At 47.3% G+C, this 24,250-nt stretch overlaps 1 protein-coding gene across 2 annotated transcripts; it reads left to right on the top strand.

Annotated features, from left to right (window-relative positions):
* The first annotated feature begins 748 nt into the window (after nt 1-748).
* Nucleotides 749-23,935, top strand: FOXO4 (forkhead box O4). Of its 2 annotated transcripts, XR_005830887.1 has the most exons (4): nt 749-1,290; nt 11,213-12,454; nt 14,686-14,885; nt 17,927-23,935. XR_005830887.1 is itself a non-coding variant. In XM_040614071.1 (3 exons), exons 1-2 carry the CDS (start codon nt 892-894, stop codon nt 12,434-12,436), a joined length of 1,623 nt encoding a protein of 540 aa, XP_040470005.1. In that variant the 5' UTR covers nt 750-891; the 3' UTR covers nt 12,437-12,454; nt 17,927-23,935. The 2 variants fall into 2 exon arrangements, 1 of the variants encoding a protein (XP_040470005.1); XM_040614071.1 differs by lacking the exon at nt 14,686-14,885 and having other exon boundaries at nt 750-1,290.
* The last annotated feature ends 315 nt before the right edge of the window (nt 23,936-24,250 follow it).

Here is a 24,250-nt window from a genome sequence, read left to right as displayed (position 1 = left end):
GGGCCGCTAAGCAGCTGCCCCGCCCGCGCACGCCAGCGCCGCCGCCCGGCCGCTGCCTGAATAAGCGGAGCGGGTATTCAGGGCGTGGGGCACGCCACTGCGCAGCCCCGGAACCTGCACGCCGGGCTCCCTGTCGACGCTGCCCCGCGTCACCTGGGCCGCGCCAGCCGGGCACCCGCGGGGCGGCGCGCAGCCCGGGTCCGGGTTGGCTGCGCTGGGCGCTCGAGCTGGGAGCGGAGCCGCTGGGACTCAAAACGTAAATAGGGACTGAGCCATACAGCGCCCTGGGCGGGGCCAGCTCCGGGCGCTGTACGGCGCGCCGGAACCTGGTTGTCGCAGTTCCGACGAACGGACCGGCACCGGGACGCGGGGCGCGTTACACCTCGCGCTGGGCATGTCCCGGAAGCGGGCTCCGGTCCGCGGCGGGACGGCGCGAGGGAGCGGGGGTCTCGGACCCGCAGGCCCCAGAGCGCTAAGGGGCGCGCTCCCGCGCGGACGGAGAAGCGACTGGGGACGGGGGCGCACCGGGCTCGCAGACCGGCGCAGCGGGTTATGTAAGCGCGGCCGCCGCAGTGCCCGCTAGGAGTTGTAGTCGCGCCGGGGCACCGCCTGCCACGCGCTGCCGGCGGGGGCCGCGGCCCGCCCCGCGGCGCGGGGGCCGCTGGGCATTGCAGTCCGCGCGTGGGGCCGGGCCGCGCGCCGCCGCCTGGCCGGGACTGCGGCTCCCGGCGTGCCCCACGCGCGCAGGCGCAGGGCGCGGCGCTGCTCCCTGGTAAACAGAGCGGCGCGGCGGCGGCGGGGCCCGGGTCTCACAAAGGGGCGGTGGGCCGGGCCGATGCGCCGTGCCGGAGCGACTCAGACCCCGTGGCGGCGGCGCTGAGGCGGGCGCCCATGGCGGAGGCGGGCGGCGCCGCGGTGGCGCCGGACATCGACCCTGACTTCGAGCCACAGAGCCGGCCGCGCTCCTGTACCTGGCCCCTGCCACGGCCCGAGCTACCGGCGGCGCCGGCGGAGGCGGGCGGCGCGGCGGGCGCGGCGGAGGAGGGCGCGGGCGGCGCGGCGGCGGGGCCCGGGCGGGCCGAGGGGGCGCGGGCGGGCGGCGCGGCGGCGCGGAAGGGCGGCTCCCGGCGCAACGCCTGGGGCAACCAGTCCTATGCGGAGCTTATCAGCCAGGCCATCGAGAGCGCCCCCGAGAAGCGGCTCACGCTGGCGCAGATCTACGAGTGGATGGTCCGCTCCGTCCCCTACTTCAAGGACAAGGGCGACAGCAACAGCTCTGCTGGCTGGAAGGTGCGCGGCGAGCCGGGACGGGGCGGGAGGGACGGGCCTGGCCTCCGCCGAGGCGGGCGGGGGGCGGCTGTTCGGGGCGCCTGCACGCCGCCGAGCCGGTACCGGTGCAGCCCCGCCGCCAGCCCCACGCTCACCTGTCGCTGTTCGTCCCTGGCCGGGCGGCCCCGGTGCCAGCGCGTGGGCCGCGGCCCTGCCCGCCGCGCTCGGCTGGCGCGGTGTGCCCGGCTGGGAGCGGGGCAGGGGCTGCGCGGGCCCTGCCCAGGCCCCGGCTCGGTGCGGCGGGAGCGGGGAGGAGTGGGCTTGGGGCGGGGGTGGGTGGTGGTGTCACGGGGCTGGGCGGTTACGGCAGGGCCCTGCGGGGCTGCCTCTTGCACCCTGTGGGCTCGGAAAGGTTTCCGGGAGAGGAGCGGCAGTGTCAGGGCTGTAGCTAAGCGTCTGTGCAAGGCAGAGCGTCAGCTGGAAGGGTTTTTAATACGGGGTCGTTGTTCTTTTTCGCTGGACTGTGCTAAAGCTCAATCGAAATAACAGTTTCGTCGCAGGCGTTCTTGACTTCTAAGAGGTTCTTTTGAAAAAGGGTCCCAGGTGGTGCTAGTGCTGGGGACCTCTGCAGGAGTTGGGAAAAGGGAAAGCGATATGCTGCTCCAGAGTCTTGGTGGTGGCTTCTCCTCTCGCCCTGGAAATAGACACGTGCCAAGCTCTGTGGCAAGAGCTAAACTCTTGTTTCCGTGCTCTGCAGGTGGCAGCCTGCTGTTCCCCTTCTCTACAGTCAGATGAACTCCAGCAAAGAGAAAGGGACATGTGAGTGCTGCCTTGCAAAATAGTACCTGGGGCTGTCCTGATGTGTTGCAGTGGATGCTACAGTGACAAGAGTCTAAAGAGTGTGACCTGTTGCTCTCCTTGCAGACTGGAATTACGCTTAATGCCACGCTCTTGTTTGCAGTGTAGCTCTCCATTTGCGGTGTTGGTTAGCAGTTCGTCCGTGCTGCAGTTCTCTGGCAGCTCGAGCCAGTGTGGTTTGGGGTTTCTGTGATTCCAGCCACACGTTCCTCTGCCTGTGTGACTGAGCAGTAAGTCAGCACAGAGTTAATTTAAAAAAAAAAAAAAAGATAGCTTTTTCTGGTAGGTTAGCTTTCAGCTGGCTCAGCTCTCTGAAGTGGCACACCATGTGGTTGCATGAGAGTGAATGTTTGCTTGAGAGGGGGTAGGAGTGCGGTGAGAGGGACACAGCTGTCACAGCTTAGGCTGGCATGGGTTGATAGAAAACTTTTCACCTTTCCCACTTATCTGGCTTATGGACAGTTAGTTCCCTGAGAGTGCATATAGTCTGACTAAAATTGACTGGGTTTTTTTTTTCCTCCTTTGTCACTTGAATCCTCCTTACTAAGTTTTGATTTGGGAGAGTATTTGGGTGCATTTTCTTTCTGTTCGGAAGACTTAATGGTCTTGCTGGAAGATAGTTCTTGCTTCCTCAGGCTAGGTATGTTGTCCTTGTCCTAGGTATGTTGCTGCTGCTGTCTAGTCATGTTATTTTGCAGACAATCTATGGAAATTGTGCATTTTCTCTTCAGGGATGTGTCTGTATCTCTTTGGCAGTAGTGCCTTAAAGTTCACTGTGGCTTCCAAAATGCATCCCTGGATATCGTGGGGAAGGTGGAAGAATATAGTGAAGTGTCCTTCACTACATGTAATAGGACTATCAGTCTTTGGTTTTACCCTGTGTTGTAATCATGTATCGCTTTTGGGACACGTACGGTTGGATTTAACTTGCAGAAAGGCAGAGATGAGAATTTGTGCACGCACAAGGGTTGCTTGAGGTGCTTGCTCAGGAGGCTGTTGCTGTAGCTGTTCTGTGATGACTTTTCAGTGTGAAATTCGTTTGTACTTTTTCAGCCTGGGAATGGACTAACTCAGGCTGGCTTTAGTACAGGGAGAGAACAGAATCTTTCTGCCAGGAGAGATGAGGGATGGCAGAACAACAGCAGCTGTGGTGGGAATCAGCCTGCCGTTATGATTAGAGCAGTTTAAAACCCTTGATTCTAACCAGCAAACAGAAAACCGTGGTATAAATATAGTTGAAACTGTTTAAATGCTAGGGGAAACTCATTAAAACTTGTTTTAATTTTTAACAAATATTACCAACGTTTGGGTTGCTATGTAGGAAGTAGGCAGTTAATCTTACGTGGCCAGGAGAGGTAAAAGGGGCTGTGGTATATTCCCTTTGCTCAGTTTTCTTTCCTGCTCACTCTCTCAAATCCTGTTGGCAGGGCTTGGCAGGATGCGTGCCCTATCACGTGTGACCACAGAGCTCTGACTTCTAGTCTTGCCTTATGTTAACACACATAGATTTGCAAGAGGTTTTGTTTGTTTTACTTTAGTCTATTTGCATCAAGGTGCATTAGATGAAGGGAGGTTAGACATTTACAGTTTTAAAGATGTGGAATCAATCAAATCAGTTCAGTTTGATTTTGTAGATGTAGTGGAAATTTTACAGGTGCATATTTTATATTTAAGACAAATGGAATAAGCAAAACATGTTTCTGCAGTTGAGGAATGGACCTGCCTGTTTTTGTTGGTTTTTTTTCACTGTTCCTTGTTATTTTTAGAGCTGTGTAGCTCTGCTTGCTTCTTTTTTTTAATTTGTAAAGTAAAATAAAAACTTCTTGAGTTGTCTTAGCTTTATTGTTTTCTCAGGTTTTAACAGCACGAGTTTGAATAAAGGAAAATAATGTGGAACTGCTGCTAAATGCTGACGTAGCATTTTGATGCCTGTTAAGGTAGAACTACAGCTCCTAGAGTCCTAGTATTTGGGCAGAACTGTACTGATGTCCTATTTGAATGTAGTGTAGTTCTGATAGAGAATTCTAAATGGGGAAATTAAAATAAATGTGTCTTTAAAAACATTTTATTAAAATTACTTTAGTTAATATAAACCCCATAAACTCATTGTTGCTTCATAATTACTTTACGGCTGTCCTACTATACAATTGGGGGAAATACAGCTGTTACAGACTGCCAGGGTGTGGTGTAACCTCTGTGAATTCCGGAAGAATCTGTGTTTTCGAGGAAGGTGGTGTTTGCTGTTCTTGAACTGCTTCAAGCAATTTGTAAAGGACAGATTTGCTGGGTGTGCAGTCTGTCCTTTCCTTGCAATAATTCAGCCAAAGCCAAGAATTAACCAGCCTGAAAGGCAGAAGTGTCCTTCAAGGGGTGTGTCATAGGGGTCCTTTGTAATCCTCCCCTTGGTGCTTTGCAAGCTGCTCTGTGAATAAGAGGATAAATTCCTTCTGGCTTTGAGATTACTTGGGGGAGGAGGGTGTTGAGGTTTTTGAATAAACTAGAAGTGCATAAACCCCGCTGAAGCAGTTTGCACTGGTGGTTGCATTTCTCACATCTACGAGTAAGTTTGACACGGTGAGGAGCAACGTTAAGAACTAGTCCCTTTCAGTGAAACATTGGGTATTCTCCCAAAGCTGTTGTCTTTCCCTTTGTAGGAACAGGATGAACTTTAAACCCATCTTTTTCACCTTCCAAAGGCACTTCACTAAAGCAAAAATCAGGTGTTTCCTATGCGTGCAATGTAAAGGAAAGAATAAATGATTCCACGGTATCACATTAGGTACAGGAGGCTGAAGTCACACCTCTGCATTCACTTTGATTCACATGTGTATATGTATATACACAAGCATACGTGCAACAACTCAAGTAGCTCTATTATGAATTTAAAATTACCAAGCACTCTGCTTGTCTGAAACCGAAGGTGTCATCCCTCTAGAAACTCAGGTAGCTCTTAATCTTCATTATATAGCGGGCAGCATTTTACTTTAAACCCTTCTATTCCACACTTGTGTTACATCCATATTGCCCATAGTTGATACTGACTGTTGACCAGATTAGGAGACCTGGCTGAGGGCTCTTAGGTGCTTCCTTGCCTGTACCCTGCAATTCAGTTTGTGATGACAAACTTCACTGCCCTCCAGTGCCGTAGTGCTGGTTCTGAAGGTCCCTGGGCTCCCCCAGGGCTTAGGGTGTCTGACCTTCTGGCAGACCTCGTGCAGAACTCCCTCAGGTTGGAGCAACCACTCATCCTGTGTCCCTCTGAAGCCCCTCCATGAAAGAGTAATAAGCCAGCAGACAAAGGCAAACCTGTCCATCTTCTGGACTATATCTTCTGTGCTGCAGCTGGTAGGTTCTGCCAGGTTATCTTCACACCTTGCAAATAAATTCCAGTTCAGTGGATACGAAAGTATGTGAATGCTTGTTTTGGTAAAGATGAAAAGTTTATTGTTTCTTGGCATGTTGACTACTGGACTCTTGCCATTACCTTGTATGCCCCCAAATGCCTTCATGTGGCGTTAGCGATGTGCTTAGTCCTGGCAGTGGGGAGATGTTCTCTGTCCCAGCTGCTGACAGCCTCGCTGGGTTTCCTTAAAGCAGGAGGGGGAAATAACAAACAGAAGCTGAATGATGGTTGTTCGGAGGCTATAGTGAAGAGTCTAGTGTGGAAACTTGAGGAGCATGGATGCTTTTGTCCATCGGTCTTTCTTTTAATAGAATATTTTACCTTTTAATTCTATTAGTCCTTTAAATGGTGGCTGGCCTAGGTGAGGGCTTGGCGAAGAGGGGGGGAAGGAGCTGGGCATGGCAGGGTGTTGATGATGGGAGGATGGTGAAGTGCTGGATGTGAAACATGAGGCCGTGGCAGTGCATAGAAGCAGGACAATGGTGTGCGTGTGGGGTCACCGTGTGTCCTGTTTCTCAGGTGGGATAAAACTGTGACAAGTGGTCAGCTATGGCGAGGGCCCACCATGGCAACGTAGCAGCATGTACTAAGCCCTCATTAAAGTGATGTTAACAGCCCCTTCTCCCAAAGAAGGTATAATGCCTTGAATTAATTTTCATTTGAAATCTTACGGAGTGTAGTTGTCCCCCTCAGAAGTGGGGGAGAGATTATCTTTTGGCAAAAGTCTGTCTGCCCTGTGCAATGCCAGTAAAAGTACCTGAAGATTTTTGCTGTTACTCTTTCCAGCTCCCTGCCAGTTTGTTCTGGAAAGCTGCTTTGCTGAAAGATTATTCCTTGCAGCACGGCTTAGTTTTCCCAGCAGTCCTCAGAGAAAGCTGCTCCTGGGCTGCTGGTATTACTTGTTCCAACAAGTTTCTTCTGCTCTATCTAATCCTGATCAGCTTTTGTTGTATATGCCTGCCTGTCTTGGTAAACTTGCAAATTGCCTCAGTCTTTGCTTTTTAGAGAGCTAGGACTTTCTTCTGGGCTGCCATTGAAAGATTACAGAAAGGAAAATGTTCTTCCTAAGATACAGCTCCCCATCTGCCAAGCTTGACGTCTGTGCTCACGTGTGCCTTCTGGAAGGGGATTGCTGGGGGAATGTTTCAGCTCCCTGGCTCTGGAGGAGTTGTTTACTTGCTGGAGCATAACTTTGCAAAATCTCTGCAATGATGATTTTTTTTTTTTTTTTTTTTCCCTGAAGCCTTTGGAGCCAAGTGGCTGGGTGAGTGCTGAGACAGGCACTGACAAATGCAGCAGGTGGGGCATTCTCCCCTTGCAGCCTCCCAAGAATGCCATGGCAAATGATAATTCCGCACAATTATAGGCCTGGCTTTGGAACATGGCCCTGTGCTGGGATGTGACCATGTTCTTTGTATGCCTCCGAGGCAAAGTATATTACAAGCAGCTGCAGTGATTGCATAGCTTTTTTTTCCTCCCAGTCGCTCATTCTTGAGAGAGACTTTTTTGTGAAGAAATCTGGTGCCTTTGTGGTTTGTAGTAGCAACTTGATGTTTTCCAGAAGAATGGCTTTGGCACTAGGGAGCAGTGATTGAAAATCCAGGCAAATATGGGCAAGCACAGAATTTCCAAGGATAGCTACTCTTTCGTAGGTCTTTCTCAGCATAACTTGTGCTTGGCCTTGAGCGCTCTGCTAGCACAGTCCATGCACCACTGCTGCATGGACGAGTTCTTCTGGGCAGGGCACAAGAGCCTCCTTCTGCTCTTGTCACATCAGTGCTTAGAGGAAAGTACACTGCAGGAGGGTGAATTTAAGCTTGTTTTTAGTGTGAGGAGCCTTAACATCTGAACAAACCAACCAACCTGAGTAAAACTTCAGTTCCATGGTAGATAAGCTCAGCCTTACCTACAAAGCCATATAGTCCCCTGGGAAGGCTGTCACTGGCATTCTGTCTTCTGTATGACCCACTTGTGCATTTTCCATAGAATCTTGCTGTCTATGGTGGTTGTCCAGAAGGCTGCCCAGGTAGGTGACTGCTTGGTTGTGCTGCCAGTTCCCATGGCTAATTCCCCGTTCTGAGACTGAGGCACTGTTCGGTGCTGGGCAGCGTGCACAGCAGCCCTGATGCTGGTGTGGGGGCAGGCCTGGCACAATGGTGAGGAATGTTCCTATCCTTTAAATAGGGCTAGGAGATTTTATCAAAGAAGGTGGTTTATTGTTGTGGTAACTGAGATTTAGGAAATAGTTTGTGTGTGCTGGTAGCCACACTTCTGTGGCAGGTCCATACATCCTAGCTTGTACGTGCAGTGGCTGGAACCTAGTGAATGGTCCACCCTTCAGTGTACAATAAATGTTTCTAACCAAATTTTAATTTTTTGTATAATATCTGTGATGATTTTCAGAATGATTTTGTCTGAATGTGGTTTACAGGAATCATCTTCGATCTGTGATGGGTACAGACGCACAGACTGGCATTGTTCTCACTATAATACTTAATATATAGCCATAAGAACTTCTGTAAGGTAGCTGAACGAACAGCAATAACCACCCCTAATTGTTCAAGAGGTCCTTAAGAATTTGAAGGATTCCTGCCTGTACCTCTTCCTTCAGGTCATGCTTCCTTATGGTCGAAGATATTCCAGAGTCAAGACCTTGTGTGGGTTGCAGGTGCTCAGACCAGCTGGGATGCTCCTGCACTGCTGAGGTTGAGCATCTAAAAAGTTAATGTCATCTATATGTTTCTGGTTTGAGTTGCTTACCATCAAGAAAGGAAATACGTCAGGGTTGCCTGGGTGACTGAAGTCTGTCATTTCCTTTCCTGTCAGGTTTGACCTGGAGTTCTGTGATTATTTTAGCATAACTCATTTGTCCCTCACTTTCTCAATGAGATTTGAGGGTGCCCTCCATATGTTAGGTATATTAAATCATTCTAGCAGATGCATTCTTGTGCTGGGGAGCGTGTGGTATGCAAGTGTGAATCTCTTGTGCTGTCTTACAGCACCCAGGCTGGTAGGTGTGTTGGTTCAGTTGTATTTTGGGACTCTCTGGACGTGAGTCTCCCATATGCAGGCAAGCTCAGTCATGCTTGTGGGTTATAGTTGTGCATGCTGCAGTGGTGAGCTGCCTTGCAAAGTCTGCGGGAGAGGTGCTAATAATCACTAGAGAAGTGATAATTTGGGTATTGCAGTTCTGACAGCAGTTAACCCTAATGTAAAACGTGTTCCGAGTTTTTTCCTCTGCCTCCAACCACACATGCTGTTCTCTTCCTTAGTTTTCAGTGCTTGACCCCCGCAGTGAGGTAGTTCAAAAAGCAGGCAGAGATAAGAGAGGCAGGAACAGTAATTTTAAGGGAAGGATGAGGCTGCTTTTTGGTTGGGTTAGCTCTCTGAACTAGCTCATAGGGTCATAGGTGCTTGTGTTATGAGAGGAGAGGAGGAGAGTTTGAAGATGAGGAAGGAAGGAGTGGTACAGCAATTATCTGTTTCTACAGCTGTTAGCTGTTATGTCATTTTAGCAGTAACACGTAAAAGGACTTTGAGACTCTTTCATAAAAGGTACCAGGCTTCACTTATCTGTGTTCATGTGAATCCTAGTCTTATTTCAAGATGTCTTATTTCAAGCTGCTTTTCAGCGAAAAAAACCTAGTTACTAAAATTGTCACTTATGATACGCAAAGTGGTGCTAATTTTCTTGAGGTTTCAGTGTTACTGAAATGTTTGCACCCGTGCAGTGTGCTTTTGTTGGCACAGGAATTAAAACCTATAGCCGTACATGAGAAAAAAACAGAATATAGTTTGTTGTGAAATTTTGAAATCCTGAGCCTATTGGTTTAAAGTTCCATTTTACTAAGTGGAGCTAAATATGGATGGTTATGAGACTCCAAATGTGCACTGTGTGTGCAAGTTACTGGGCCACGCCTGATGGGACTGGGTGTCATCATAAATTCACAGATTATTTTTAGGAGAATAAATGAAGAATTAGTGACAACCTAGTGGTTCTTATTGCTGTAGCAGTATGCATTTGAAATCATGCACATTGGGAAAAGGGGAGGGGGATTCTTTGGAAATGAAAGCAACAGTCTTTTGGGAGACAGGGTACCAGTCTAAATTACAATTCAAGACAAGATGCCAAGCAGGAGTGTTGTATAGCTATTACTGTGAACGACTCAAATAATAAAACTATGTAAGAGCATTGACTGACACATGTTCCGTCAGGCCCTGGTTCCGCAGTAACCATTGGGGTGCTTTCCAAGTAAGAGCATATGTATTCTTTGATGCCAATCACAACAAACAGCCAGTCTTCTCCAAGTCCTTAACGGCCAGAGGTTAAAATGAAAGCTATCACAGAATAAGTCTTGCATCTCCTTCCCTCTGCGTGAAAACTTTCCACTTTGCCTGTATTGTTTATCTGCATCTGCTTTGTTCTAGGATAGTACTTTTGGTGAGGTGGCCAAAATTAGCATGATGAGGACTTGTCTGAGAGGAAAAGGGTGGGGAGAGGGAAAGCAGCAGGCAGGAAAGAACTGTGTTCAGAGGTGGTGGGAAAGGATGATAAAAGCACAGTTAACTTGGTTCAGAATTAGGAGAGCATGCATGAAGGCTGAAGGCTGCAGTATACCTTTTAGTTTATATGAAAAAGATGTTGCTCTTGGACCTCTGTTATGCTAGCAGCGTAGCACATTTTAATGATGGCTAATTTGACCATCTGAACAAATTAAATGCAAATATGAAACAAATGCATGACACAGGTCTCAAGGGGAGTTCATGGAGGATCTGCTCAAACAGTGAGATTATTACTTGCTAATTCTAAAATACTGGGGACTTTTATCAGTTGCAGGATGAAAATTCAGTTTGGTGGTGTTACATATATGTTGGCTTGCAATTTCCAGCAAAGCTAAACCAAAATAAGGGACTTGGGAGAGGCAAGGAATGCGTGCCTTGCCAAATGGAAAGATGGGAGAGGCTAAAACTGGCATGTACTGTGTGGGAGTGTACTATCTGCTGAACATCTTACCCCATTAGAAATGTACACAGAGGAAAGTGTACTGCCTCCTTGCAAAGCGAGGCTGGCAGGTTCCAGGATAACTAGGACTCTTGTTCCACAAAGTTTCTCTCATTTCTCTGGTGTTAGGATAAAGATGGTAATAGGTGTACTGAATTAGAAGTGTTTTCTTACTTCCCTTTACCCAGTCTATTTGATTCACTGCTGTGCTGTGCTTGAATCTATCTGAAAGCTAGCCATATAAAAATTAAAAACTTCAGCCAGGCTTATGCTGGCTAATAGGGTTGGCAGAAGGGTGGGAGCAGCGTTAGCTCAGATTGTTAGGCTCATGTTGAAGTTGCAAGCTGTGTTTGGGAATTCGCTTACTTGCTTTGTCGTATACTTAGTTTTCGCAGATTCTGTGTGGCCCTGAAAAGCGCTTCTGTGTTAGTATTCAGCTAGTTGGAAGTCGCTAGTTGTCAATGGTAGTTTCACCCTTGGTGCTGCAGTGAGACATGGCACTGCTTGCCAGTGCTGTCAAGCATGTTTGAGCAGAAATAGCAGATTTTTATGGGTAGGTCTTTGTTACATCTTTTTTTCTCTGGATATTGTCTGAATGTGTTCATGCTTGTGAAATTTCTAGATGGGAAGTGTGTCAACTGTCAGGTCCTCATACCTTGGTTTTGGTTTGTTTTTTCCAGAACTCTATTAGACATAACCTGTCCCTGCACAGCAAGTTTATTAAAGTCCATAATGAAGCTACAGGGAAGAGCTCTTGGTGGATGCTCAATCCTGAGGGTGGTAAAAGTGGAAAAGCACCAAGAAGAAGAGCTGCCTCCATGGACAACAGCAGCAAACTTGCAAAAGTCAGAAGTAAAGCATCCAAAAAGAAGCCTCCTCTCCAGTCTGCTCCAGAATCTACTGCTGACAGTCCTGGCTCCCAATTCCCTAAGTGGCCTGGGAGCCCATCCTCAAGAAGCAATGAGGACTCTGACATGTGGAACACCTTCCGGCCTCGAACCAGTTCAAATGCAAGCACCATTAGTGCCAGACTTTCTCCTATCTTGACAGAGCAGGATGACCTTCATGATGAAGAGCTGCTTCCTTCTCTGGTATACTCCAGTGCATCCAGCAATGTTCCACCAACTGTGACTGAGGAGCTTGAACTCATCGATGGGTTAAATTTGATGTCTCCCAGCTCATCTGTGTTACCTACCCAGCAGTCTGCCTCGAGTGGTCAGATCCAGAGAGATTCCAGCTTTTCCTTGAGGAGCCCAAGTGCAGCTGGTCAGACCACTACTTTTGGCAATTCCCTGTTTAACCCTGTTGATATTTCGCTGCAAAGTTCGGTCAGCCATTTCTCTGCCCCTCAGACCTTGGAAGCTCTTCTGACACCCAGCTCTCCGCCTCCGAGGGATGTTATGATGACTCAGGTCGATCCAGTTCTCCCTCAGTCTGGTAACAGGATGAGCAGCCGAACTCTTCTGCTTCTAGGTGGTCAAGCTGCCCAGAGTAAGATGAGCTCAGGCAATCCACGAGGAAAGCCTACAGAGCGGCAGGCAGAACCAGTCAGTGCCAGTGTTTTGCCATCAACGCTTCCCATAGTAACATCTCCTCAAAACACTGCCAGCATCACCAGTTTGAAGGCTCCCGTTTCTGCAACAACTACCCAGTCAGTCCAGCTGGGCAGTCCACTGCTTCTTTCTTCTGCAAGCCCTGCTCCCTTGGGATTGAACCAGGACAGGCTGCCCACTGACCTGGACATTGACATGTACATGGAGAACCTCGAATGTGATATGGATTACATAATCAACAGTGAACTCATGGATGGAGAAGGACTGGACTTTAATTTTGAACCCATTTTGTCTACTCCCAGCTATCCCAGCACCTCACAGGCCTCCAACCATACCTGGGTACCAAGTTAACTTCAGGAGCACAAAAAGGTAGGGGCAGTTATGTAAAATGGTACAGCTCTATAGTGGGAACAGCCCTGTCTGGGATGGTTCCTGTGCCCAACTCTGCGGCAGTTACAAGATACCTCTTTGGAAGCACAGGTGGTGTTTCAGTAAAAAGCTTCTGGGAGAGCCACATTCCCTTTTTAGAAGGAGAAAAAGCTGTGTAAAGGTAGGTAGATTTAACTTACTGGGTAGTAAACTCCTTTATGGAGTAAAGCAGTAATCTGAATGAAACTCTTGTTGTCTCTTGTTACCAAAGATGACTGTGTTGCAGGACGTTAATCTCTGCCATGCAGTGTCTGTAGCTCTGAAGCTGACATGTAAGCGTATGCTACTTCCATGAAGACATGATCCTATATATACAGGATGGTCGGGCTGAGCCGAGCACACACTGTGTTTCTGTTCAGGTTATTACCCTTGCAAAATTTTTTAGTATGTGTAGTTGCAAAGTGTGTCTGTGTCATGACTGCCTGCTTTGCCTGCAGCAGGACACAATTGCTCTGTTACCAGACCTTTTGCCCTCTCCTTATCTGGGATAGTGCCTGTAAAGTCTGGTAAGTTGGCTCATCAGCATTTACTGAATTGCCGATGTACCCATTATTGGAATGAGAATGGGAAGGGGAGTTTGCAGTGTGGAGGGAGATGGAAGGAGGAGGGATGTGTTGGTGCTATCCCATTCACAGCAAAGCTGCTTCTTCAGTGATCTTTCATATTTGCACAAAAATTTCTGAAAGTCAGCTTGGCAGATAGTGTATATGAGAACAAGAGTTAAAAATGACTTATTCTGAGGGTGTGACACCCTGATTTGAAGTGCTAAAGAGCTGAGGCAGTTGAAGAATTAGAGAAATGGAGCTGAAGGTGTACTTCACACTTGGAGCTCAGTTAGCTAACAGAAAATGGTCGGGTTTTTTATGGACTGGAGCATAGGCTGGATGTTGGTTGAAAAGTAGGAAGCCTTGCCAAGAATATTTCCTGTTTAGGAGGCAGATGTGGCATTTGTTAGTGTTGCAAATGCAATGCCTAATACTGGCCAGCTGAGCCGGCAGAAATAAGGGCAAAATGAAGATACTGCTTCAGCTGTGGGAAGCCCTTGAGCTTCAAAATGATGGAGATTGAAATTATCATGTACTTGACCTTAATACTCTTTCCTAGGCACCTGAGTAACCTGGAGGTGGTTTGGACTAGGTGACCTTTGGAGGCCCATTTCAGCCTAATTTTTCTGGTGATCTCTGTTGCTGTTCATGCGGGGGACCGCATATTAAGTTAAATATTTTCCTGCACTGTCCCAGTATAGCCATTCTAGACAAGTGTCTTGGGTCTAGACGATGTGAAATGCTGTCCTTTGAGCCAGTGGTACTTAAACCCAGTGAACGTTATTGATCCACCACTATATACTGACATTTGAAACACAATTTAACTCCTTTTATTCCAAGTCCCACCACACTGCTTAGGATTTAATTTATTAGTAATGTTCTATCCCTACTTAACAGATCTAACTTCACTGTAGCAAGAAGGAGGAACAATCAAGCTTTTCTGTTCTGTTACAGGGCTTTTTATAGTCTGGTGCATTTTTTAACTGTGCTTTTACTGAGTTACTAAGTGTATGTCTTAAATTAAATATCCTGACTTCAGGTGGAATATGGCAACTCAGTTTTGATTTCAGAGACAAATTTGGTTGACAAAACATTGGCATCCTTCAACCCGTGTTAGGACTGTTTGCAAGTTAGTGACAGAAGCTGTGGCCTTTTGAGCAGTGTTGCCACTGGATATTGCTCTGAGCTTTTGTGGTTGGTTTGTTTTTATTTTTATTTTTCATGCCATGCTAGGGCAGGCCATCATATTTGGGGAACACATTGACTTTGTAGGGTTGAAGTGTTTTGCACAAGGGTGTTTTCAAAACATAGGCAAACAGTCCTGCAGTCCTGGTTGCATTAATTATCTGAGTTGGATAGGCAAGACCTCTGTCCACAGAATACCAGGCTTACTGTTTTTTGAGGGTGAAGCAGAGAAGCTGAAGGAATGTTTATCCGAGGGTAAGGTCTAGTACTGCTGAAGATGTGGCTATAATCAAACACTTAGGAGGGAGAACATGAGCTCTTAAGAGCATGGTTGTGTTCCTGTCCCATATTATTCCATACTTAGCATGTGGATTGCTTAATCAAAACAGGGGAGCTATCTGATGTTTAACACCCTGGATTTGCTTTATTCCATGCGTGAAGTTGAAGTGATACTTTCTGGGAAATATGCTGGACACGTGCTCACCAAGAAAGGAGCGAGATCTGGAGCAAGCTCTGAACGGGTATCCTGTTTCAGCAGAAAGTGTAGCTCCTACATGCCTTCCCAGTGAACAATTCTTACCAGCAGTACTGCATTTGGAGAAGTAACGCCCTGTTCAGCGTGCTTTGTGTCGAGCCTTTTAGTATGTCCTTAGATTGTTTGCTTTTTCTGAGCTTTGCAAAGCTTTTCAGTTTTGCCTGTATCCTGGAATCCATGGAAGGGGATCAAGGGGCACTTTTTCCCAAAGGAGAGCAAGTATTGTGTAAAATGCTGCCAAGACAGAGGTGGGTCAGGTTTCTAAGAAAGGGGGAACAGGGTGTATATGGAGAGAAATAGGAGGGTTCCTGGAGGCCAGGAAGGACCCTGGGAAAAGAAGGCAGAATGTTTTCACAAATTTACAAATTCCAAAACCACGTGAGCTGCAGACATCAGTGTCTGTGACGAGGTCAAGATTGTGTCATCTCTCCCTTCTCTGAATCTTACTGCAGTGAGTTCTCAGGGGTCCCTCTTTGGAAATCACTGTGCAGGGAAAGCATGGCTGTCACTGTACATATTGTTCCAGTGTGCCAGGCTTTTTTCCTTTCACATCCTTCCTATGAATGTGGTGGGTTTTTTTAATTCACATTGGCAAAAGCTACTTTAATTGATTGCTAGCCTAAAGCTGTCCTGGGTAGTTACTGTGGGTTTAACCTGTAGCTTTCAGGGTCAGTTACAGGTATAATACTGAGCAAAAACTGCTCATCAATAAATGCCAGTAATTACACTCGGCAACTTGAACAGCCAGAATGAAACTGAAGCTGGGGAGATACTTTTTGTAGGCAAGAGAAGATCTTTAGGAATAAGTACGTAGTCTCTCTGTAGCACTTGGGAAGATGCAAGCTAGTTGATGTTAGCCATAGTGCTCAAAGCTGACATGACTTCACCCCTTCTTGCAAGTTAAATGCTGAAGAACTTGTCCACGGCTTCACCAGGAGTCTGTTTGAACCTTGTGTGTCTTTGCTAGGAGATGAGAGATCAAACATTGAAACTTTGCCTCTGCCCAGCAGTGATGCAACACCCACTAACCTAGTTATTTAGCCACAGAGGAAGAAAGTCAGCGTGTGAATACTTTCCTTGACCAGGAAAAATATAAATTCTACAATTTCTGCTGCTGTTGTCTGGTAGCTACAGCTCAGTTGTAAACCTGCCATTCACTGGTTAAGGCACTGGTTGTGCAAGCCATACAGTGACTTCCAGGAGCCTTAGCAAGCCAGGTCATGGAAGAAGGGTAGCCACAGCTAGAATTAGACTGTGGCATGCAGGTGCTCAGTCACAGGCAACCACTCTTGCCTTCAGCACTTAATTCAAGTGTCCTCCGTTCCAGTCATGGGAAGTGTGGGTGGCCACCCGGCTGTCCCTGAGCAGCTCAGGGTCTTGGGGCTTGTTCATCCACCTCTGTTACGTATTTCTGCAAGCCAGTAGGAGGAATACATAGGAATAGAATCACCTCTTTTGTACAGTGGTACAGTTTGCGCCTCATTGACAAGTGTAAATTCCATCCACTCTTTTGGTGGACATTAACTAATGATCTTTAGTCGTTCAGTTAGACTCCCTATAGCTTTATACCCTGGAGAACTCTATCCCTTGCCCAGCTTGGTGTGAAGTCATGGTTTTCTTGCTGTGCTTTATCTGGTTCCCTTTGTTCCAAATGCTGTATTTTTGTCTACCAAATCATTAATAAATAAATAAAACCCTCATCAACTTGCAGTTTCCCAAAGTAGTATGTTGCTCTGGCTTCTGTTTAAAGTTCCTGTCTTGTCTCGTTTAGGGCTCATTCACTCTTGGTGCCTCTTTCCCTTTCCTCAAATTTGTTTCATGCTCACTATTGCTGAATGCAACTGATGGGATACCCCTCATTTATCTCACTATTCTGCTTTCTAAAGTGAATCACAGACCTGCGATAGAGGTTTTATGTCAGTGTCCTAAGTCTGTTTAGACCTATTCAAAGGCTTGTTTGAGTTGTGGCAATGTCCTGTTTTCAGCTGGGGTAGAGTTAATTTTCTTCCTAGTAGCTGGTGCAGTGCTGTGTTTCAGATTTAGTATGAGAATAGTGTTGATAGCACACTGATGGTTTTAGTTATAGCTAAGCAGTGTTTATGCGAAGTTAAGAACTCTTCAGTTTCTCATCCCCTAACAGCGAAAAGGCTGGAGGGGTACAAGAAGCTGGGAGGGGGCACAGCCAGGAATGCTGACCCAAACTGGCCAAAGGGATATCCTGTACCATAGGATGTCATGCTTGGTATACAAACTGGGGGGAGTTGGCCGGGGGTGAGGGGAATCACTGCTTGGTGACTGGCTGGGCATCAGTCAGTGGGTAGTGAGCAACTGTATTGTGCATCACTTGTTTTGTGCAGGGTTTTGGGGTTGGTCTTTGGTTTTTTTTCTTGAGTTTTATTTCTCTTTTTGTTATCCCTCTTCTCATTGCTATTATTATTGTTATAATAATTTATTTCAATTATTAAATTGTTCTTATCTTGACTCATGGGGTTTACCTTTTTTCTGATTCTCTTCGCCATCCCACTGGAGGCGGGAGGGAGGTAAGCGAGCAGCTGTGTGGTACTTAGTTGCTGGCTGGGGTTAAACCACGACAGGCAGCTTGGTTGAGGTGAGGCAGAAGACCTGAAAAGGGATCTTTAGACTTGCAGGGGAATGAGATATCTAGAAATGCTTAATTATTCGTGGGTAGATACAGGATTTCTTTTAGTGGGTGAGCATAAGCAGTTTAAGCGTACGATCTCTAAAAATCCCTTTTTTACCCTTTTCCCTGTCAATTGATATTTGTAGTTTCTTAAAGTAAAGAGTAATTTTCCTTTTCCATGCTGCTTTCCTGCAATAACCAAGTCCTCCTATAAACCTCTTTATCTTGCAGTGCTCTGGGTCTGTCGGCTTACAGAAGTGCTTACTTTTGACCTTTGTGCTTCTGTTTTGTCTTTGTGTCTCAATTATATTCTGAAGCTTGGAGCTGAGCAGTTGCATCCTCCGCTTGACTTTCCATTGATCAAGGTCTCTTGTGATCTGTTTGTTCCTTGCTGAAAGTTGGCATCCTTTGAGCAGCAGAGGCTGATTGATAGTAATTTCCTTATGTGTCGAGGATTCCCGCTGAAGCTGAGATCTAACCATTCACTCTATTTTTCTTCTTCCTAGTGTCCTTCAGGTTTTGAACATCGGGTTCTGACTTCACTTCCCACCCCTGGCAGAGAAAAGAATGAAGCATGTTGGATTCGGTTTCCCTGCACACCACACCTTGGGCAGAAGGGGTTGCCCGCCTGGGAAGAAGGGACAACCTGCATCTGGCTGCAACAGGAAGAGTTTAAAAATAATAATCCTGTTACGTGCCATGGCTCTTCCTACAAACCTGACCCCACCTTGGACCATCTGGAGAAACCCTGGTCTGTACCTGTCCAAAGAGGAGCCCTGGTAAAAACCTCGGCCAGAAGACTCTGTGCCAGGCAATAGCGTTTTCCCATGTGAAGAGCTGGGTTTGCTGGAGGAATCTCTCAATGGCTATCCTCTCTCTGCTATGGCAGAAAGTCTCCCGTGCCTCGGACTGGCTCTGCGCTCACTTGGCTTGCCCTCGAGGGCAAAGTAGTTGGCCATTTTGATTAAACCACCAGATGTGCATTTGGTATCCCACGGACTCGCAGAGGAATTGGAAGGAGCTTGTTGGTGGATGCCCTGTGGGAAAAGGGTGTGCTGTTTCAGGGGGTTGGTTTCAGTGTGCCCATCTTGGGAGCGCCCGTTGTTGTTCTGCAGGGAGGGGTGGTGACTGCAGTGTAGAAGGCTTCCTCTTGTCCACCTGAGTGGAACAGGAGGACATGGAGTTTTTCGCTGTGCCAACTGAGCCCCATTGAATCAGAAGCATGTTTCAAGAAGTCTCTATGCTGTTCTCAGCACTTTCCTGATACACCAGGCTGCTGTAAAATAAGCACAGATGCTAATAGCTGTTTCTGGGACATAAAAACATCATTTTGGGTTTGTTTCTGATCTGTCTTGCTACAGCAGAGAAATGGAAAGCCTGGGTGTGGCCTTAACAGAGCCCTGGTTGCTTTTCAGAAGGGCATTTTCTATAGATGAAATATTTTTTTACTAATCTGGGAACTTTCTACAGTGAATATGAAGCCAATGTTAAGTGTGTCCCCATCAGGTGTTTTAGGCATCTCTCCCTCTGAGAAGGTACCAGTGACAGACTTCTTTTTTCAGAGCTGTATTAAGAACAAACGCATTTGATATTTGATAATGTGTGTGACTGAGGGGAAAGAATTGGCAGGTCCCTGTGGTTTCAAACCACCTTGGGGAAGAGTTGTACACTATTGTAATCTATATGTAAAAGTAGCTGCAAATTACATAGAAGCTTTTCTAAACCTTTTTAAATATATATATTATATATTTTAATTGAAAATGAGATTATTGGATTAAAAAACCCGCATTTGCTGCATCTGTCCCCTTGATACCAGATAACACTACAGTATGGGAGGGGACAGGCCTAAGGCATTTTGGGTCAAGAAGCTGAAAATGTCATTGGAAAAGTGGGAAGGGCACCACAATGTAACTGGGGAATGGCTGCTCTCCCCAGAACAGGCGGAAGGTGCCTGCGTGGCATGGCATTCAGCCACAGCTATGCAGAAAGCTTCTCTTTCCTCAGCTGGGCACTCCCACCAAGCCTAGAGCACGATGTTAAAGAATGCTAATCATTAACAACGTGCTCGTTCTCAGCTAATCCCTTAAGTAGCTGGACTGCAGCTGATACATAGGACAGATTCCCACATCTGCTGAGAAGATGGTGTGGACTACATCATGCTAGATATGCTGACACTCTGGTAACCCTTATGGACAACAGTCTGTTGTATTTGATAGCTTGCTTTTTGGTTTCCAAAGGTTTTTGTTTTCCTCCTGAAGCTTCTGCTACTTCTGTGGAACTTGAAACCTGTAGGCACACCCTTGGGGGGATATGCCTGGGGTCCTGCCCTGTCTTTTTGTTCTTGCAGGCCAGAAGCTACGAGTCAAGAGGTTAGTTCAGAGCATTAGCTGGCATGTTCCTGTTACGTTTTTGGTGTTTACAGTGGCAGGGTCTGTGGGAGACATGGTGCTTTCATGGTGTTCTGGTAGGCTTGGTCTGGCAGAAAGCCTCAACAATGCTTTCTGAAGGTGGCATGGCTTCTGTTCAGAAGGTTTTTGTCATGCAGTGGAATGAGCCATACTGTTATACCACCTTGTCTGCTCTGTTTTCATGGGTGGGTTGACCATGGCTGGACCCCAGGTGCCCACCAAGCCACTCTATAACTCCCCTCCTCAGCAGAAGAGGGAGGAGAATGTAAGGTGGGAAAAATAAACTTGTGGGTCAAAGTAAAGACAGTTTAATGAAGCAAGAGCAAAAGGTGTGTGTGCAGAAGTGAAGGAGAACAAAAGGTGTTATTCTTTACTTCCCATCAGCAGGCCATGTTTGGCCACTTCCCGGGGAGCAGGGCTTCAGTATGTGTAGCGGTTGCTCCAGGAGACAAATATCGTAAATAACAAATGCCACCACATACACACCCCTCCTCCTTTCTCTTAGCTTTTACATCTGAGCCGACATTGTATGGTATGAAATTTCCCTTTGGTCAGTTTGGGTCAGCTGTCCTGGCTATGTCTCCTCCCAAGATCTTGCCCAGCCCCAGCCGTGATGCTGTGGGAGCGCTGCTCAGCAGCAGCCAAAGCACTGCTGTGTTACCAGCACCTCTCCAGCCACCAATACAAAGCACAGCACTGAAGGCTGCTACGGGACTCAGCCAGACCCAGTACAACCACCTTGTCTGCTCTGTTTTAATGGGTTTAATTTCATTTTCATTTGAGTGGAGATTGGAACAGGAGTGGTTTGTCTGGTTACCTGCCACAAGGAATCATCAACAGTTTTATCTTTTCAAAGGCTTTGGTGGCAGACCATGCTATAGTTAGATAACCTTTGCTTTGAAGATTGCCTTCATGGCGGAGACCTCATGGTGACAAGTTTCAAATTTACCCATAATCTGCATGTCTGGCCATACTTCATTGTAACAAACAAATAAAAAGGCAGATCCAAAGCTGGGATCCCAGATCTTGCAGGCTTGAATCGTGGATGCACATTCTCACTGCAGTTAGCTCATTACACAAATGGATAGATAACCTTTCCACAGACACCTGATGGCATGTGTTGCACATAAGAATCGGCTGTTCTGGGCTTCAGCTAATGGATCTGGAGGGATTTGTGTTATTTGGCAGATAATAGGCCATCTTGTCGGCTTGGGCTCTGAGGGGAAATGAATCCTGTGATTTTTCAGAGCAAGTTGACTGGCTACCTGTACTTCATAGCCATGGATCAAAGGACAAGACATCAGTATGTGTGGTCATGCTCTGTGTGAATCTTTAGCTCATTTCACATGAAAACAGACCCCAAATCAATAGGAAGGACAACATGAGTAACCAGCGCTTCAGACCTGCAGATCCACGATGAGCTGTTTCTGGCTGGATTGGTCTGTGGGGAAGAAGTGCTGTCTTCATACTGTTGCAAGGTGTCCTCTAGGTGTGACAGCACTAGGGACCTGATCTGATCTCTGACTGCAGAGAGGCTGGCCCCAAACACTTGAGTAGTGCCCTGGGAGGTCTGACATGCTCTCAGCTAGTACATGCCCTCAACCTCTTCCAGCTGAAGGAGCTGCAGCCCAAGTACACCAAGGCTCATCGTGGCTGGTGCCCTACAATGTGAGTTCATAAGACACTCTGTCCTTTCATCGAGGAATAGTCAACCTATCTTTTTTTTTTTTTTATACTCCCAGGCCAGACTCCTGGGGAGTCAGCTGTCCTGGGGGCAGCACTGGAGACGGGAGCATCTCTGGCTGGAGTCCTGCCGTACGAGCGCACTGACAGTGATGTCTCTGTCTTGCGGTGGTCCATGCAGGTGCTTACTGTCTCCTCAGCACAACAGGAGCAGACAGTGGCTGGAGAAGCCTGAGAGCACGCTAGTGATGAGGATGGTGTTCAGAGGACTAACAGTGCTCAGGAGTGCTCAGTAAACCATGAATGTAATGTTGCAGGCTCAGGCAGGCACTTGGCTTCTTGTTTGTATGTGTAGCAGGATAGCTTGGATCATGGGCATGGAGGGCTGGGGTGCAGAGAATTCAGGAGTTCTCCAGTCCCTTCACAGATAACTTCCTTTTTGTAAACCTTGAGCTTTTCTAGCCTGGGATATTTCCTTATAGGACACAGGAGACTTTTGAAGTTCCTAAACTGCTGCTTGCTGAAAGGCTGTACCTGGCAGAGGGTCGCCCAATACTTGTCCAGTGTTTTGTATTCTTGCCCAAAGCATTTGCTACTGACTGCTGCTGGATTCAGGGTGGTGTCTTGGTGAATCTTTGTTCTGCTTTAGCACTGCGGGCCCCATACTTGTGGGCTAGTTTTTGCTCTAATGAAGGATTGGGCTGGGATTTTGAGAGTAGCTACGAGCTGGGTGGGGAGGGAGGGGGCCGGTGACATGGGGAGTGATGCTTCTGGATAAGTGTCTATTGGGAGTGGACAGGGCACTCTTGGCGTGAAGCCTTATGTTGCGTTGTGTTTTCCTTGTCCTTGCTGAGCTCGGGTAACAACTTTCTTCATCTCCAGAGGATTAAATGCCATCTTTCACAGCATGAAGCCACCATGCAGCACGGGGCGCAAAGGATTCAGGTTAACTAGGTCCATGGAGCGTAGTAGGAGGCAGACTTGTTGATTTTGTTTACACCTGGGTTTAGCAGATTGCTTGAGCCTTTTTTATAAGTTAAGCATACTTTACTACCAGCTTCCTATGAGAGCTTGGAGTACTGAAAGCTTCTTAGAGCCTTTAATTTTCCTCGCTGGTGTGTCTAAAAAACATGTCATACCCTACCCTGTGCTGCTTTAAAAACAACAGTCAAATCATCCTGGTAAGTGAGAGAAATGAAAGCAGTGGGAGAGTTCCAGAGCCTGGGTGTATTCATAAATGAGGCTCATACTAGAAGCAAGTAGTACTAATCAGCTTTTCCAAAGGAAATGCCTAGAAAGCTTTTATGTAGATCATAATTTTTAAATTTTCTTACTTAGTTGCGTATTTATAGCCACACTCAAATGCTTCAGGGCTAGCCTTGCTCCAGGAATGAGAAACCTGTGTCTGGTGCCAGGGGTCGGAGTGCCTTGAGCGTGGTGTCCTGGACTGTCACCAAAATAATGTGCAAGTTTGTACCCATTGTAAAAAAAAAAAAAAAGGGGGGGGGGGGGGGGGGGGCGCAAAACAAAAGAACCCCGAAACCCTACACAACAAATCAATCAACTTTGGGACATAAGCATGAACAGGGATAGCTTAGGGTTTGCCTCACCTGCATGTCTAATGAAAAACGTGTTGTAATTGGTGTGGGAAAAGCAAGCAAGAGATGAGTCTTGAAACCTGAAAGATCTGCCCATGTGAAAGCTCAGTAGCCTGTGGTAACCCATCACCACAGTTGCTTGCCCTGCAAGAAAGGGATCCCCACTCTTCAGTAGCCTTAATTTATCTCCCCACGCTCTGGATGTGTCTGTAGTCAATGGAAAACAATCTGATGGAATCAAAATTGCATCTAATGTTGTGGGGTAAAGCAGGGAGATGAGGCAGCAGAAGCTGAAGGTGAAAGGGCTGATAGTGTTGCATTTATGGTTCTGTGGCTAAGGCAGCATTACAGTGTGTGGTAGAAGGGGATGTTCGCAGCTGGTGCCATGGTGCTCTGTGTGGTGCTACCCTGTGGTGCTCCCCAAGGTGCCTTGAGAGGTTTGGCTACATAGAAGATAGGTCACTTCTCCTGAAAGGAGCCTTTTTCATGAGGCAATGGGGATGGTTCTGTGAAATGATGCTTCCAGCACAGTGGAGTGTTCACCTGGTGTGATCCCAGGAAGGGTTTCTGCATTGCTAGCACAGATGTCTGCTGCACACAGGGCAGGCACCACTAGCTGACATAGTTTCCACCCCATCCCCTCTGCACTCTTTCACCCATTTCTCACAATACATTTTTTACATAATAAATCTCTGCTTTTGTTTGCTCTCTGTAGCAGTGTAACTTCTGAATCATTACAGGCTCTTTGTTACCATCTGTGCTAGCAAGACTGTAGAATGTGCTAGACTAGGGGAGAATGTTTGACAAATAAAAACCTGTAATCCTCTGCTCTGTGTCTCATGCGGTTTGTTCTGTTTCACTGGTGAGGACCAGTTATTTTTTTCCTGGCCCTTGGCTTCTTTCCTCCCTCCTCCTCACCTGTTAGGGCCGCCCCTTGGCAAAATACTCCTTAGCTGGCCAGAGGTGGAAGGGTTGCGGTGTGACAGCCCTGAAAGTGTCCAGTATGCTCTGCAGTATGTAGAGCCCCTTGTTACAACTTGCTGGCAGACTCTCTTCATTTTATGTAGCTACATTAATCTTTTGAGTGTCAGCAACTCTACCAGTTATCTCTAGGAATAGAGATGGATTTGTTGCTACTCTA

The sequence above is a fragment of the Falco naumanni genome, chromosome 14 (assembly GCF_017639655.2).
Source record: "Falco naumanni isolate bFalNau1 chromosome 14, bFalNau1.pat, whole genome shotgun sequence".
NCBI lineage: Eukaryota > Metazoa > Chordata > Aves > Falconiformes > Falconidae > Falco > Falco naumanni.
The sequence above is the reverse complement of the archived record's forward strand: the minus strand, read 5'-3'. Positions and strand labels throughout refer to the sequence as shown.

Excerpts from the sequence above, each read along its gene's own strand:
- FOXO4 (XM_040614071.1), top strand. The coding sequence starts at position 892 with ATGGCGGAGGCGGGCGGCGCCGCGGTGGCGCCGGACATCGACCCTGAC. Across the intron at positions 1,291-11,212 it reads ACAGCTCTGCTGGCTGGAAG|AACTCTATTAGACATAACCT; the intron begins GTGCGCGGCGAG and ends TGTTTTTTCCAG.